The following is a 16,918-nucleotide window of genomic DNA, read 5'->3' on the forward strand; positions in this document are numbered from 1 at the left end:
AAAACCTTTCACCTAAATTTTTTTCCTGATTATAAGATGTGCAGTGATAAAGATGGAGCAGAGATTGAGGGAATGGCCAACCAATGACTGGCCCAACTTGAGACCCACGCCATGGGAGAGAGGCAACCCCTGATACTATCAATAACCCCTGATATTATCAATAGATAATACTCTGCTATGCTTGCAGACAGGAGCCTAGCCTAACTGTCTTCTGAGAGGCTTTATCAAGCAGATGATAGAAACATAATCAGAGAGCCACAGCCAAACATTAAGCAATATCAGGGAGTCTTGTGGAAAAGTTGAGGGAGGTGGGGCTTGAGAGAGCCAGAGTGATCAAGAACACAAGAAGACCTATAGAGGTCTTCCACTAATCTGGTCCCATGGGGGCTGACAGAGACTGAACCACCAACCAAAGAGCATATAGTGGCTGGATCTAGCCCCCCTGCACATTTGTAGCAGATGTGCAGCTTGGTCTTCATGTAGGTCTTTTAACAATTGGTGCAGGGGGCTCTGAATCAGACTCTGTTGCCTGCCTTTTGATTCCCTTCCTCTAGCTGGGCTGCTTTTTCTGGCCTCAGTGGGAGAAGATGTGCTAAGCCCTACTAAGTCTGGATGTCTGAATGTGTGGGAAGGGGGATACCCATGAAGGACCTCCCCTTCTCTGAGAAAAAGGAGAGGGGTGAATTCAGGGAGGAGACTATGAGGGTGGGCCTGGGAGGAAAAGAGGGAGAGAGGCTGCAATCAGGATGCAAAATGAATAAATAAATAATGAAAAAATACATTCTGTGTGTGAGGATACCTGCCTTATATCCTAGCACTCAGAAGACTGAGATAGAAGTAGAGGCAGACATGGATGTCTGTGAGCTGAAGAACAGTCTTATCTACATGACTTGATATGGTAGGGCAGGGTGGGGTGGAGGGCTGCCTCTTCTCTGAAGAGAAGAGGAGGGGTAATGAGGGGAGAGATTTGAAAGGGTGGGGCTGGGAGAAGGGGAAGGGCTGTGATCTGGATGGAAATGAATAAATGAATGAATAAATGAATAAGAAAATAACAAAAAAACTTTAAAATATAAGAACCATTAATAGTTCACAAGACATATAAAAACAGACATGTCTGGATTTGTCCCACAGGCTACTGTCTACCACTGTTTTAAGTTGCTGAGACTTTCAGGCTCTTTGTTGTCACAGCATAACCTGTCCCGTCCTCACTACCCCGTGCTTCTGTCCCATCCTGACGGATGCAGTACTTCCATTTGCATTCTAGCCCTCACTGTCCTGCATCATCACCACAAACTCTGAAGGAGGTTCCCATCTGTGCAGCTCATCTTGCTGGTGGCAGCACGTGTCTGTCTACTCAGAGAGCAGAAGCCGTGCCTTTTGCTTTATATGCACCCTGTAGGCACCTGCTTCACAGTAGCAGCATTTGATAAGCATCAAGCCTTTGATAAATGTCATGTAGAATCAAGTATGGCCTTGTTACTACCACCAACATCAAACCAGGTATCACTTGTCAAGGACATTTATAGTGTATACCCTTGAGCAGGAACATGTGACCTAAGCCATACAAAAAAGCCGATGTCTGAAATTATTATCTAACATTATATGAGCTTTGTGTTTTGTTTTTCTTCTCTTTATTTGGGTGCCAAGAAAGCAGGAGAGGTGAAATTTTCCATTAAAATATGGACATTTGAAAAGGCCAAGCAATATAAAATTGTAGGTTCAGGCATGTGTTCCTTGGGGCTGTTCTGTGATGTCCCAGCACAGTGTGGGTGTCACATGGCAGGTGGCAGCACTTAGAGCTGACTGCTTTGCCCACTGTCTGTTTCCACCTGTGCCTCAAACACCATCAAAATATGCAGAAGCCCTGCCTGGGCATATGTCATTGCCTGTGTGCAGATGGTAGTTTTCAAATCAAAACAGACTCACACACTGAAAGCAGAGAGACTGTGGTTGGGTTGGAAAGGAGCAGCACCGCCTGCCCAGGAACATTGAGTCTGATGCCCAGTGGTGGGAAACCAATGTGAAAAGGTCTTTAAGTCCATGCACATGGACTATGCTGGTGCTCCCAACCATTCCTGAGTAGCAGCAAACTACAGTGAAATGCTTACTAAAAACAACTGCAAGTCAACCTCAACACATACACTGAGAAGGAGAATATCTGGGTTCCCCTAATGGCTTTTTATCTTGTTTTCTTGTTTGTTTGTTTGTTTGTTTGTTTGTTTTTCAATTCACTTTGCCCCATTCACCTCTGACTTCAGTTGACAAATATATGCTTCTTTTCTGAAAGTAAATAAACTTTTCACCTCCACAAAGAAAACCCCACTACAGAAAGTTTGCCCCTTTGTGGAGGAGACATAATGAATCCACCCAGGCAGCTGTTGCAAGCTCTGGCTCTGGTGGCTTCAGCCTTGCGGTGACTGCCCCTTTGTGGTAATATCTTTCATCAGCTAAAGCACCTTTGTTAGCAGCATTGCCAAGTGCAGTCACACACACACACACACACACACACACACACTTCATCTACCTTCCTGAAATTGGGAGGGGGGGGGGGAATTGGTGCAATAATATTTTACCATAGTACCTTTTAAAACTAAGTTACAGCCACATTTTAATCAACTGTGATAGATACTGATAAAAATCCAAGACACCTATTGCATTTAAGATATTGTTAAAGAGTTATGTAAAGGCTCTGTATTATTGTGTTAGTCAGAAAGTCATCTTCTACTCCCTGATGAAAATAACATCATGCATTGTCCTGGTTACACCATCGCTGTGGTAGAAAAAAAAAAAAAAATCACATTGCAGCAAATCTGCCCCTGGGCTATTCCTCCCAACTTCTATGGGTCTAGTTGTCTTACGCTCCCTCATACAAGCTAAAATGTCCAGAAAGTAAGAGACACTTTTAGTTTAATCACTGCTAAGTGGAACTGTAAGAAGTATTAAGTCAGTGGATTGGGCAGTAAAGCAGCAAGAGGCAGAGAAGGAAACCGAAGTGGGCAGTTGCTCATTCTTCTAAGCACAAGTGATGGTTTTAGGGAGCCTGGCACAAGCTGAGGGTATATTTTTAAAGTTGCAGAGTCAACATAAAAAGGAAGTGTGTTGCTATGCCTACTGTTTATACCTAATTAACATAGCTGGCCTGTCCACTTCCGGTTTAAAGAGGGACTGATCAAGCTTATCTCCTGCAGTTCTCAAAGCCTTGCTAAAATATGGGGAGGGGGCTGTCTTTGAGAATGGGTGTGGGGACAGGGAGGAACAAGCTGTATCAGTGACACCTTGGAAGATGGTGAGGAAGAAGGAGCATAGGGGACAGACCTGGCTGGGCACACTTTCCACACCTCTGAGAAAACAAAGAGCAAAGGCCATTCAAAGGTCAAAGTCATGGACCTTGTAGAGCTAAAGATGGAGTCCCAGGCCCCCTCCTACCCACACAGTGCGCACAGAGATTCAAAGTTCAAAAGTACCACAGCCAACAAGGCACCAGCCAGCAGATGGCTATATCCAAGGGAACTCGGTGAAAATCCAAATTGAATATCGTCCCCTGAGCCTGCCAAATACATGGCTCCCACAACAACAACACAGCAGCCAACTGGGGGGATGGGCCAGACCTGAGACAGCTTCTTTGGAGCAAGGCTTGGATGGATACCAACTTCAGGATCTCTGAAGAAATCTCTATCATGCTACAAGTCCCCAGGTAATGGCCCTGGCTAGAACACAGAGTGTTTCCAACAACTGTTTCCAGTCTCTTCTGTAACATTAAAGACTGCCCTTCATTGCCAGAAGCATAAGGGAAATATCCAAAAGGAATAAAAGAGATCAGACTAAGCAGCTAAGCAAGGGGGAAACAAAGATGGACCAGAAAATACAGAAGCTATGTGGGCTGTTGAGGAAAGAAGTCTCCCTTACACTGGGGAATAAAAGCCAGGTCCTTCTAGGATGGAACAGAGAACATTGTGGAACATTCAAAGATCAAAACTACTATTAAAAGTCAAATGTTCAATTAAATGACTAAAAAATAAATCTGAAGAAATAACTGAGGTACAAGTAGAGAGAGATAAGACACATAAACTTTTATGCTAAATAAAGGCCCATACAGGGCCAAGGGTGAAAGGAACACCCTGAAATTTTCTAAGGAGATATAGTAGCTCATGAAAGTTAGACTGGAACTCAGATTCCTATCAGTCGGGCAGGATCTGGAAGCATGAAGAAACAAACGCCTTCAAAATCAGGAAGGCCAGGAGCTCCTGGTGCTTAGCTGAAGCTTCAGTATTCAAGATGCTGATGCAGGGGCAAAGAGTACGAGCAAATGGAAAGTTCCAGAATACCAGCTGTGCACCAGACAGAAAGGAAAGCTCAGTTTACACTGCTGCTACAGCTACAAGAGTAGGGTATCCAGGAATAGAAGACTGGCAGTTTCCCTGATCTACACTGTGGACACCATGCAGATAATACTCAGCATCATTATGAGAGAGCTGAAAAGAGATCAGGGTGGATACATAGAAACACAAGCAGAAAGGAAGGCAACTATTAGCTTGAAGGAAAGCAAAAAGGTCTATAAGAAAGGAAAGGTAATTTGTCTGGGCAATAACTGCACACTGATAATGACGTAAACACTGAGAATTGCTTTAACCCTGAGCTATACTGACAGCATGTAGATGGCCAACTGGGACTAGGAAAACTAAACCATCATGATGAAAGTCAAATACCATCTGGAAATGGAAAAAATGGATCAGGTAACTTCATAAGCATGGTCTCACTGTTTTATTCTGTAAACTATTTCAATGTGTGCCATGAAATAAAGTATAAATATAAAAACTAAGCTAAAAAAGAATGGAGTAGATTCAGTATGTTTAAATACAGCAAGGAGATGACTGTAGTTATTAATCCAGTAAGGAAATAATATGTACAGTTAGCTATTATTTGGGGAAAATATCACTTAAATAGCCATATAGGAGGAGTTTAGTGTGTTTTCTAGGATATAACACAATCTGCTATGAAATTCAAGCTCACAATTTTAATAATACCCTTCGACTTATAAATTGAAATATGTAGAAGTAAATTAATTTTTAAAAATCTTGAGTAAAAACAAAACAGATTTGTAAAAAGTTTATGGTAAACACAATTATGGTTGATTTCAAATGATTAAACAAATGTTTGTCCAAGATAAAGATTCACAACTGTTTGATTTCTTGGTTCTTTATTTCATAATTCATTAGCTTGAAAATATTACCAAGTGACTTTATATTGAAGGTTTATCTAAACAGTTTCTATTTTAAGTTATTTTTATTTTTCAAAATAATACAGTATGTTCTACTTTTAAAAATCTGGCCAATAAATTTGAATTCTGATTTGTGAATGCACTTGAGTATGGGGAATGTCCATTTAATGGCCTCCTCCTTAGCTTCCGCCCAACTATTACCTAGCAACACCCACCCTGCTAGTTAAGAGCCAGGAGTCAGGCATATAAGAAGATCCCTCAGTACCTCCTCCCCTCTCTCTCCTCTCTTCTTTCCCCTCTTCTCTGTTCCCTCCCCTCTCCCCTCTCTCTCCCTCTCTCTCCCCCTCCCTTCCCCTCTCTTCCCCTCCCCTCCCCTCCCCTCTCCTCTCCTCTTTCTCTCTTTCCACATGGCTCCAGCCAGTCTTTTCCCCTCCTCTCTTCTCCCTTCTCTCTGTCCTTCTCATTTCAGTCCTCTCTCCACCTCTGTCCCTTTTCCAGGTCTCCTCCTACTCCCAAATAAACTTCCTTTTATACTAAGCCTGTCCTAGAGCCAATTTCTCAGGGCATGGGTGAGGGATGCCTTGGCATGGGCCCCCTGAGGTGCTTTCTCCCTCCACATCACCATCCCTGCTTTAGAAAACATTTTATTCTGAAATCAAGTGCAAGTTGGATGTCCCTCCCATTGGGGAGCTGGGACCTACAAATTGACCTCTAAACTATCCACTGGGAGGTGGCAACGATCAGGAAAAATGTTAACACCACTCCTTTTATTTTTATTTTTTTTTATTTTTTGAGATTTAGAATTATATCATTTCCCCCTTCCCTTCCTCCCTCCAAAATATACCCCTCCTTCCATATACCCCCTCCTTGTTATTTTTCAAATTCATGGCCTCTTTTTTCATTAAGTGTTGTCACATATATGTATGTATGTACATACATACATATATATTATATATACATACATACACACACATATGTGCACACATACACATATATTACATAAATATAACCTATTCAATCTGGATAATATTACTTGTATCTTGTAACATTACAGAAAATCACAACTAATCAAAATGCCAAATTGTAGAGCCCAGTCCCAATTGCAGAAGAGGGGGAGAAAGATTCGTAAAAGCCAGAAAACCAGGGACTTTGCTGTGAGACTGTGCTTCCTAAGAATGTTAGAAGCTACACTCACAAAGCAAACATAATTGAAGAAAGACAACAGAAGACATCGGAAAGCAAACTGGGAAAGTCCAGGAGCCCTCAGTCCCACACAGAGGACTATTGGCACCTAAGGAATTCTCAGAGAGGAAGAAAGAGTCTCCCAGGGAAGAGCAAGCAATTGGTATCCAATACCAAGTGGCCAGGTTTTGTTGGTGGTGGTTTGGGGGTTTTGTCTTGTTTTGTTTTTTTAATGAATCCCTTTATCATCAATTGCTCTAGAACTTGCTGTGTTCCATAACATCTTTATACAGAATTCATAGACAAGCCTGCACTCTAGTAGTGTGTTCTCAAACATTCTTTTACTGTAGGAATCTCAGAAGCAACCTGTGTAGAGACTAAAAGTCTACATGAAGAGTGTCTCCCCTTTGTAGCTAGTTAACCATACATATCCCAAACAAGAGGAAAAAGGCTCAGAGAAAAAATAGATTCACTCTGAACTAAAAATTAGTTAACCATGGAGAGTTAGAAAAATATAGGGTAAAAGTAAACCTTCTAATTTAGAGGGGAAAGTTTTAATTAGTAGTAGTAGTACTGTTATTAGTATTTATTTTTTACTTATTCATTTATTTTTTGGAAACAAAATCTACATAGGACTGGCTAGCCTCAGATTCAAAGAAATCTACCTGACTCTGCCTTTGTCTGTCTGTCTGTCTGTCTGTCTGTCTGTCTCTCTCTCTCTCTCTCTCTCTCTTTCTTTCTCCCTGTCTCCCTGCCTTTCTGCTTCCTTGCCTCCCTGTCTCTCTGCCCCCTCATACCTCCCTGCCTCTGCCTCTGCCTTTCTGCCTCTTCTTCTGCCTCTTCTTCTGCCTCTTCTTCCTCTGCCTCTGCCTCTCTCTGCCTCTGCCTCTCTCTGCCTCTCTCTGTCTCTCTCTGCCTCTCTGCCTCTCCTCTACCTCTCTGCCTCTCCTCTACCTCTCTGCCTCTCTGCCTCTCCTCTGCCTCTCTGCCTCTCTGCCTCTCTGCCTCTCTGCCTCTCTGCCTCTCTGCCTCTCTGCCTCTCTGCCTCTCTGCCTCTCTGCCTCTCTGCCTCTCTGCCTCTCTGCCTCTCTGCCTCTCTGCCTCTGCTCCTGCCTCTCCAGTGCTGAAGTGCCCCCTAACTCTGTCCTAATCAATGAAATTTAATTTACTGTTATCTGCCTTTCTGCTACAGATGAAAACACCAACCAATGAAACAAACAGCTATGTCAAAGGATATAAGTCGCTGTGTTTGTAAAGCCCTGCAAGTCTGATACCTTTAAGATAGACTGAGATAAAATAGTCCAAAACAATGTGCTCAATGTGTTAATCAGCAAAGCTTCTGTTTATGAGGTAGAAAGAAAAACTCAGAAAGCATTAATTGAGGAGTTAAATTAAACACAGAAGCATCCTAAGAGTACTGTATCTCTCATATGAGCAAAACAGTCATTTAAAACAGTATTGCCATTATCCAATATTGTGCAATCATTGTCTCAGGGATGTGGAAAGTAATTATAATTTAACAAAAGAATTTTGCTTATTGAGTTTTTTGTTATTGCTGGTTTTGGTTTGGTTTGGCTTTTTGAAAAAGAGCTTGGTTTAGGCTAGTATCAACTTGCTATGTCACTGAAATTGGCCTTGAACTCCAGATCCATCTGCCTCCACCTTCCAATGTGTGCATACCAATACCCAGCTCAAAAGTTAATGAAATATAAAAGTTCATTTCCTCAGCCACAGGGGCCACGTTCCACTTGCCCAGGAGTATCATGTGGCTAGTGCTTACTCACTCCACTGGACAACTCAGAGAGAACATTTCCATCTATGCCAAAGGTTCTCCTGACATGCACCACCTCTCTGAAATGGGGTACATTTCTCAACTGATATTCAGAACTTCTTCAGTTAAAAAGTTGAAGACTTTTATACTTACTAACTGTCACTTTGTCCTTATCTCCCAACATAATGTTGTTTGGCGTGAGATCTCTGTGAACAATCCTCTTCTCCTTGTGCAGATACCGAAGAGCTAAGCACAGCTTGAAACAAGAATGGAAGCAAATTTGATTCCTGCCATATATGTAACCAACAACGCATCTCTAAGGTAGCCCAGAACTTTGTTGTATAAAGAAAATGTCAATGAAGTGTACCTGTATAAATATTTTCCACAGTCGCTCTTCGCTAAAATGGTGATGTTTTTCCTTCAAAGAATTAAAGTGCTCTCCAAGTGGGGCTCCTTCTATCAGCTCCATAACAATATACAACCTGTCATCTATGCAAAAGCACAAAGGAGTCACAGAAATGTAAAGTCAGTGTAAAGCCCCCCCGGGAAAACCTTCACAAATTAGAACCTGGGCTTTCCAAGGGGTGTGTGGAGCATAAAACTGAAAACTTAGTATCAGGATCCACTGAATGCTGGCAGAGCACAGAGCTGCCCTTGGGGCAGTCACAGCCTAGCAGCAACTTCCTCTGGCTCCAGACTTTCTCCTCTCAGGCAAGCATAATCATTTTCTGCTTATACCATAGAATGCCCGAACCATGTCAAAGACAATAAGCCAACTGTCTCAAGTCACAAGGCCTGCCTCTTAGTACCTCGGATCAAATAAGACGTTCAGAAAACCGCATTATAAATTGCATTTTGTATGGTGACATAGATTATGTCATACAAACTTACCCACGGATCACGCTATGATGTTGCAATAACACAGACCCATGACAGAAATTACTGTTAGGCCCCTCTAGAGTAGACAGGACCTGGACTCTGATTTTATGTTAGGGTTTACAAGGGTTTAGCACTATTTGGGTTTTCTTGTTGCTGCTTTTGTTCTCTGAACACACTCCTTTAAAGCCAATTTGAACTACTAATAATGATATGTGACATGTGTCTTTTCTGACTGTTGGACATACACAAAATACACACATACACAACTTGTCTGCAAAGGACAGACATCTCCCATCCTGCCCACTGGCTTCTCCACCAGTCTCACACTGCAGCATGAATGTAAGCACACTGTTCTTCCTGTTGCTTTTCACAGGATTGCAAAAATGAATAAACCATATAACATCTCTCTTACGGACATTTTTAGATCCCAAGTTTCACCATTCCAAGAAATACATATTGTCTGCACTATGCTTAGCTGTTTGTTTTCATTTTCTCAAATTATAGTCTTCTTCGTCGCAGTTTATAACTTGATAATATTGTACATGTTTTACATTTCCTACGATTCATTTTGGAAGCCGTTGGGTTAAGTGTTTTGTTTTTGTAATGACTTGTCCTTACTTCTTCAGTCTAAGTCAGAAACTAAATCTGATCGCTTCAATTACAGGAAACAATCCCCATATTAAGAACTAGCACGTAAGGAGGAAGGAGTCCATCTAAATCACTTAGAGAAGGGAAATGGGTAAAAACATAACAATTGAGCTGCATACAGAACAGCTTTTGTTTAGTATTGAGACGGGGTCTCTCTATCCAGCCATGCCCATCCTGAAACTCACTATGTAGATCAGATTGTCCTTAAACACACACAGTGTGCCTCTGCCTCTGAAGTGCTGGGATTAAAGGCATGTCCCATAATGACTGGCTCAGAAAAGCTTTTTAATATTAGCACTGGTAAAGTGGCACCCAGTGAGCCCTGACAGCTCTGTGTCACAGCTATGTATTTTCCTGCACAAAGAAGTACTTCAGGATTTGTTTGTTGGTTTGTTTGTTTCTCTCTTTCTTCCTCTCTTTCTTCCTCTCTTCCTTCCTCCCTTCCTTCCATCCGTCCTTCCTTTGTTTTCTGAGACAGGGTTTCTCTGTGTGTATGTAGCCCTATCTTGGAACGCATTGTTGAATTTAAGAGATTCGCCTGCCTCTGCCTCTCAAGTGCTGGGATTACAGGACTGGGTCACCATGCCCGGCTAATACTTCAGGATTTTATGCTACAGATGGTTAAATTCAATGCTTCCTTCACTTGTAAACAAGCAACTGAGTTTGCCTTTGTTTGACTGTGCTCTCCATCCCACAAGCAGGAAACAAGCAGCCAGCCTGCAGGCTCAGCCAGGACTCTGGCGCCACCTGGTGGCATCTACTGAAATTTGTGAGAAAAACCTGGAAGGCGGAGTCCAATCCATTTTATTAGGGGTGGAAAATGCCACTAGATGCTGCTGTGAGCTTGCAAAAAGAAAAATAAAACATCATGCTTTAGTTCTCTTTTCTCCTTTTCTTCTACAGTTCTTTTTTGTACAATAATTTAATTATTTTTGTTTATTCATACTGTGCCTGTATATAATAGAGATCAAAATATTTTAAGTATTTTCAGATCATCAATTAAAACATATTTTACTGCCTAAGAAAGCAATGCCTAATAATAAAAGCCAGTAGAAAATAGCTGAATGGGTTTATTTTCTGACGATATAATATAAATGTATGTAAGTAACAAACATATGTTTCCTTACTTAGAAAGCAATTCATACTTACTTTCCAAAAATGTTTTATAATAACGTACAACATTGGGATGATAAAGCTGTAAGAAAACAAATAGCAAACACTTATCAGACTTTTCAAAACACAAGCTTTTGTACACTGAAGTTTCATCTAAGACTACCAGCTGCCATTTAAGGTTTTAAATGACTTTTTTAAATGTATTGCTTTTAAGTTAATGAAAGAGACAGTGTACTCCATGCCTTTGTGAACCAGGCTAGAAGGTGCTGCACTTCCTAATGGGCAGTGGACAGGTTTAGCACTGAGCAGTTCCTTAACGATTCCCTTAGCATGCTCTGCCCCAGGGTTGGGACTCAGCTACACAGGGAGGGAGAAAGTTCTAAAAAAGAAAAATGATGTAAAATGTCTCCAACTATTTATTTATAATGTAGTTTCTAGGTAAAGTGTCTTGTTTCAGAGGAATTGCCATGATGTCTATAAATGGTTTGTGCCTCTGAGTGTCCCTCTGAGTGGGGCCCACGTAGCTGCTACTCACAAAAACCCAGCAGTCTCAGGGTCATCAGCAGCAGAGTAGCCAGGATGTGGCTTCCCAGGCAGCAGTGACATTTGTCAGCCTATTCTACAGCAAGGAATGGGTCTGTCCCTCAGCCCTTACTGGGAGTGTAAAAAGGAGCCCTCAGCCCTGGAAGTGTCCTTTCTGCTGCTTTTCCCACTTGGGATGGGAAGGGGTCACCAGCAGTTGCATGGAACAGGGAATAATACCAACTTGTGCCATTCTCTAAGCCTGGTAGTTCGAAGCCTCTGTGCTGTGCTCATTGTCACCTCTAGCAGACAGGGTCTCTCACTCCCATGCCTACGGCTTCTGTATTCCATGACGTCCTGCTCGTCCCACAGGAGCGAGCAAGTGGATGATCTTCAGTGATGTCAAAATCTAAACTATGGCACCCTGATTGGCCTCTTCTGGACCCTTTTTCTTAGGAAATGCACTTAAACAAATTAGCACCCAAATCAACTATCAAGTGGGGACAGGATGAGTTTCTGAAGGGATGGGATGGCTTCTTACGATCTAATCCATTATTGGTGACTTTTGTTGTAATTTAGTAATGTCAAACTGTAGGTTTCAATGAATAAAGATCATGTTTGTGACACCAAGCCAACATAACTGCAGGGCACAGTGAGGCTGGCAGCTTCCCAGAACTTAGAGACAGAAATGCACAAACAAGGAGAGCTGGGAAAGGAACCAGCGTCTTCTTGGATTACAAAAAGAATTCCCATTTCCCGTCTGTGCTCCGTTTTCCTCCAATACTCCTTCATAATGACAGCTAATTGAGCGATTATGTCACATATTCGTGATAATAAAAATAACCCAGAAGACAGTGGGGCCCACCTCTAATCCCAGCATTTAGGACAGGGAGCCGGGGACGGGGGGGGGGGGGGGGTTGAAGGTCAGTCTCTACTACAGAGCAGGGTTAAGACCAGCCTAGACTACAAGCCTGCTCTAGAAAGGAGAAATGAAACAAAACCTACATTTTAGATTTAATAAGCTAGACTTGAGGGGTGTCAACAGGTTGGTTTTACCTGACTGAAGTTGGAGGGTGGTCTTTCTCAAATTCCCAGCACTCCATTAAGGGTGTCTTTCTCCTGTTCCTATGTAGTAACTCAGGAGCTAAGCATACATGGTGTGTTCTGGCTTGTAAGCTCAACTGTTTTGCATCCAAGGCCCTGCTATAAACTCCTAAAAGAGTTTCCATGACTCAATAACAAGCTTTAGGAAAAACACTGGCAAAAATATCACTGCACCAATGTCCAGTATTTCATACTGAACTGATTATTTATAAACAGCATGGATAAGAACAGCAGCAGAGCTCAGCTCCAATGACATTTATGTCAGAGACATCTCAGAAATAAGACAATATTTACCTGCTCCTTAATTATTGTTAATTCAGAAACAATGTTCTTCACACTGCTGTCTCGGTCTTTCTTATCCTTTCCAAATGCTGGGTTATGCAAATTGACCTCCTTCATTGCTAAAAGATTTTGACCACTACGCTTTCTAACCTACAATAAGGAAAACAATTAATTAAATGCTGAGAATTGAGGGTTAGACAAAGACAGATGAACTAGAATAACAAAATTACATGGTTTACCAACACATAGCATGAGAGTCTAGCTGCATTTACACTAAGCTGAGAGAGCTCAAACCTGTTACATTCTGGTCTGGTCCCCACTGCAGGACTCAATAGGCTTTCCCTGGGCAGGTGTAGAAACACTGGTGAAAGTTTATAAACTATGTCATGCACTGGGACAAGCTACTTTGATAAATTTTCTGTGAAGGATGCCCTGTCAGGGACCAGGTACTGGACCTGAGAGCCAAGGCAACACCCACATAATTACCACCCAGTGTTGGAAACAACCAGCATTCTCATCTCTATCTGTACTTCTTCACTAGTTTTCAATGATAAGGACTTCAATTAACATGAGTATGACCTTCTGGAGTGTGACTTCAAATTTGTTTTGAAACATGAGGACTATCTCCCAGGGCAGACTCACCTTATAAACACAGCCAAAAGCTCCACTTCCAAGGTGGTCCAACACAGCATAGTCACCTATGTACTTCAAGGGCGCTTTCTTCTGATTGATGCTTTCAATATTCTCAGCAATTTGCTTCAGCTCATCTTCCTAACCAAGTCATAAAAGGAAAATTGGTTACTACTATCCTGATCCCAGAGCAGCCTGCCCAAATATTTAGAACCCAAGACTTACCAATAGTAAATTCAACTGTGATACCAAGTCCTTATAAGCACCAATATCACGAACGTAATGTCCTATGTCAATGAAGGTCTCAAACAGGTCGGTCGGAAAAAGTCTACAGGGAAACACACACACTTAAAGTGGAGCTGGGGAACAGTGCGCCAATGCTTCCCTTCTGGATACAGCTGGCTCACCAACTAACCCTACGAACAAACCTAACTTCATTAGGCAATCAGCAGAGTAAGAAGCAATATGCTCTGGCATATCATGCAGATCTGCACTCCAGCTGTACTTCCTGTAGAGTAAGCAATGTTCTACAGATCACTGCACAGCACTGCACCTCAGTGAGCTGCACTGCATGTCACACTTGGAACGGGGGAGGGGTGGGTGGGCCTCACAGTCTTTGTTTCTATGGCAATAAAAGACAATATAACCAAAGCAGACTATAGCAAAGCCTTCTTTGTAATTTATTTGGGGATTACAGACAATAAGCATTTTAAAAGAGGATGTTTGTTGGGTTTTTTACTAAATATTTAGCACTTAGATTAAGTCATTTGTTACAGTTCTAAACTTAGCTCCAAGATGTAAATATCCTTTTAATTTTTAAATGTTTTATGAGAATAAAATACTGGTAACTGAAAAAAATGTAAAGTATGCATTTACAAAGTTTTGGCTTCAGAGGCCTCTTAAAATGTTCATCATTCATTAAAATGGATGGCTTTGGGTCGTGAAATGAAGGTTTATAATAATGTTTTCCTTAAGTTCAAATATCATGGAAGAATAAAGCAATAATATAATTGACACCTTCTTCACAAAGGATTTGTTATAACATCTAGTTTCTCACACCAATAACATCTGGTGAAGTTGTGGACCTAGATTGTGTTCACATGGTGTGCATGTACCATATGTGTAATGAATGTGTCTGCTTTCTAAGGCTTGCACTTCCACCAGACTTGGTACCTCACATCTGGCCCATCCCTGGGTCCCAGCCTATCAGGGGCACTCTTGGTTGGTAAGAGGAAATGATCAGAATAACTTTGGAATTTCTAAATGGTTAAAAAAAAAAAAAAAAGGTATGTATCTTGGTTCTATATATTCAAGATGTTAATATCTTTAATTAAAACCAGTGCCTAAACTTGCAAACTTTATATGCCCCAATATAGGGGAATGCCAGGGCCAAAAGAATGGGAATGGGTGGGTAGGGAAGTAGGGGGCGCTATGGGGGACTTTTGGGATAGCATTGGAAATGTAATTGAGGAAAATATGTAATAAAAAATATTAAAAATTAAAAAAAAAAACAGTGCCTAAGCAGTTACATGGCCAGTGAGGAGTTGTCCAGCAGTCACCTAGCCTGTGAGGTAGCTGTGGAGACAGAGAAGGCTGCAGAGGCACAGCTTGCATGTAACCATTCTCTTTCCATGGCGCCTACAGAAGCATGCCGGCCTAAAAGGAGCTTCAGTTTAACCATCGGCCACATTGCTCCAAGCTCCTACCTTTTAAAGAGTGGCCTGTTCCTTTCCATACTGAAGAGAAACCTCAGGGTTCTGAAAGCATAACACTAGGAAAAGAAAAAGAATATGACTCTTAAAGAGCAGTGCAACAAAGAAAGCCATTTTCACTCCAGCATCCCCAGGAAGTGACATTACAGAAGCCTCCTTGTGAGTCGCGGACCTCCACGAGACTCATAAGCTACCTCCAACCCTGGGCGCCCCCTCCTGCCTGCCAGGTTGATGCTACAATACTGTGCCATGCTGGAGATGTGGCCCTGCTTACGTCTCACTAGCCCTTAATTTCTTTCTAGAAAGTACAAAATGAGCAAAGAAATAAGAAATAACCTTCTGCCAGGGAAGCCAACCTCCAGAGATATGCAGGAACACAAGACTCACACCCTGCTAGACGCTGTGAACACCCTACAATTCATTCAGCTTCTGCGACTGAGTAGCCACCAGCAACAAGGCCATAGTAAAACGGTAACAAGCGTGCTGGATGCAAGCCTGACAGGCGGCTCTCCTGAGTAACATGCACACTGACCTCACTGCTTTCTTTTTCCCTTTTGTGACTTAATAAGAATGATGAACTACAGCTCCTCAAACGTGAATTTTTGTCATTCTGGTGTCACTTGGAACACAGCCCCTAAAGCTCACTCCTCAGAAAAACATCAAGGGGACTATTTATTTGTGCCAACTTTGGGCCTTTGACACTCTGTCCAAGACACAGACCCAAGCTGCTTAGCATGCTACCTGTGCCCAAGTACTCTAAATTCCCCATCTCTACCCTGCCGATACTCCCTTGGAAATCTCTGCTGCCCTAGAGCAGCTGTGCCAAGTGGCTCCTCATTGCCTTTTAAAGGCCTTCTCATCCAGCAAAGCCTGGGCTTTCCTTTTTAAAGGCAAAATGTTGGTGACTATGGTTCATGTTTAAAGTTGACAACCATCTTTCCATTGTTATATTCTGGTGTATAAGGGAAATTTTCCTGAAAGTACAACCAGCTGATGACCAAAGAAGCCACTGAATAAACTACTTTAGTCTCTCTCTCTCTCTCTCTCTCTCTCTCTCTCTCTCTCTCTGTGTGTGTGTGTGTGTGTGTCTGTGTGTATGTTTGTGTGTCTGTCTGTCTGTCTCTGTGTGTATCTCTGTCTCTCTGTCTCTGTATATGTGTGTCTCTGTCTCTCTCTGTCTCTCTCTGTCTCTGTGTCTCTGTTTTTGTCTCTCTCTGTCTATGTGTGTGTCTTGGTATCTCTGTGTCTCTGTGTGTCTCTGTCTCCCTCTCTCCATCTCTCTCTCTCTCTCTCTCTCTCTGTGTGTGTGTGTGTGTGTGTCTGTTGCTCTTTCTCTCTATCTCTCTCTCTCTGTCTCTATCTCTCTCTGTGTCTCCCCCCACTCCCCGTCGTTTGTGCTTTCTGTCGTCAATGGTTTTCATAGACTCCGTCCCCAAGCACAGTCCTTACCATCAGCACAGAGCCCACTGCTAACCTGAACAATCCCCAAAAGTAGGCACCATTTTACCACAGGCTATCCACAGCTCACTATGTTGAGATAAAGAGCAACAGACAGGCTTATTACCTGTAGTAGATTAGTTTGTGCTGCATTCGATTGTTTATTTGGTAAAATTAATTTTGCTATTGTATATACACCATTTTCCTAGAAAAATAAAGAAATCATGTATCAGTGACCATTAGTCATAGAGACAAGCAATTCAGAAGCAGCAAAGCATCCTCACAATAGTATAAACAAAGAGGAAAAACAATATTAAAAGCACCAGTTCAATACTTTTAAGTGCCAAAGACTGCAGAATTATATAATAGTTTTATAAAATGATTTATATAAACTTGGAGTGATTTAAATATTTTAAAAAC

The 16,918-nt window shown here is 42.0% G+C and overlaps 1 protein-coding gene across 2 annotated transcripts in view; it reads right to left on the minus strand.

The window, feature by feature from the left end:
* Nek10 (NIMA related kinase 10) overlaps positions 1-16,918 on the minus strand; it is a 233,251-nt gene that overhangs the window by 163,564 nt on the left and 52,769 nt on the right. For both annotated transcript variants that reach the window (XM_085828353.1, XM_085828354.1), the window contains 8 exons: positions 16,626-16,703; positions 15,056-15,120; positions 13,575-13,677; positions 13,362-13,490; positions 12,732-12,869; positions 10,848-10,893; positions 8,539-8,660; positions 8,325-8,427 (listed from right to left, as the gene is read on the minus strand). In XM_085828353.1, the coding sequence (XP_085684479.1) occupies positions 8,325-8,427; positions 8,539-8,660; positions 10,848-10,893; positions 12,732-12,869; positions 13,362-13,490; positions 13,575-13,677; positions 15,056-15,120; positions 16,626-16,703 (784 nt within the window). The remainder of the gene's footprint in view (positions 1-8,324; positions 8,428-8,538; positions 8,661-10,847; positions 10,894-12,731; positions 12,870-13,361; positions 13,491-13,574; positions 13,678-15,055; positions 15,121-16,625; positions 16,704-16,918) is intronic.

Source organism: Mus caroli, unplaced genomic scaffold (assembly GCF_978045245.1).
Source record: "Mus caroli unplaced genomic scaffold, Mus_caroli_1 scaffold_12, whole genome shotgun sequence".
NCBI lineage: Eukaryota > Metazoa > Chordata > Mammalia > Rodentia > Muridae > Mus > Mus caroli.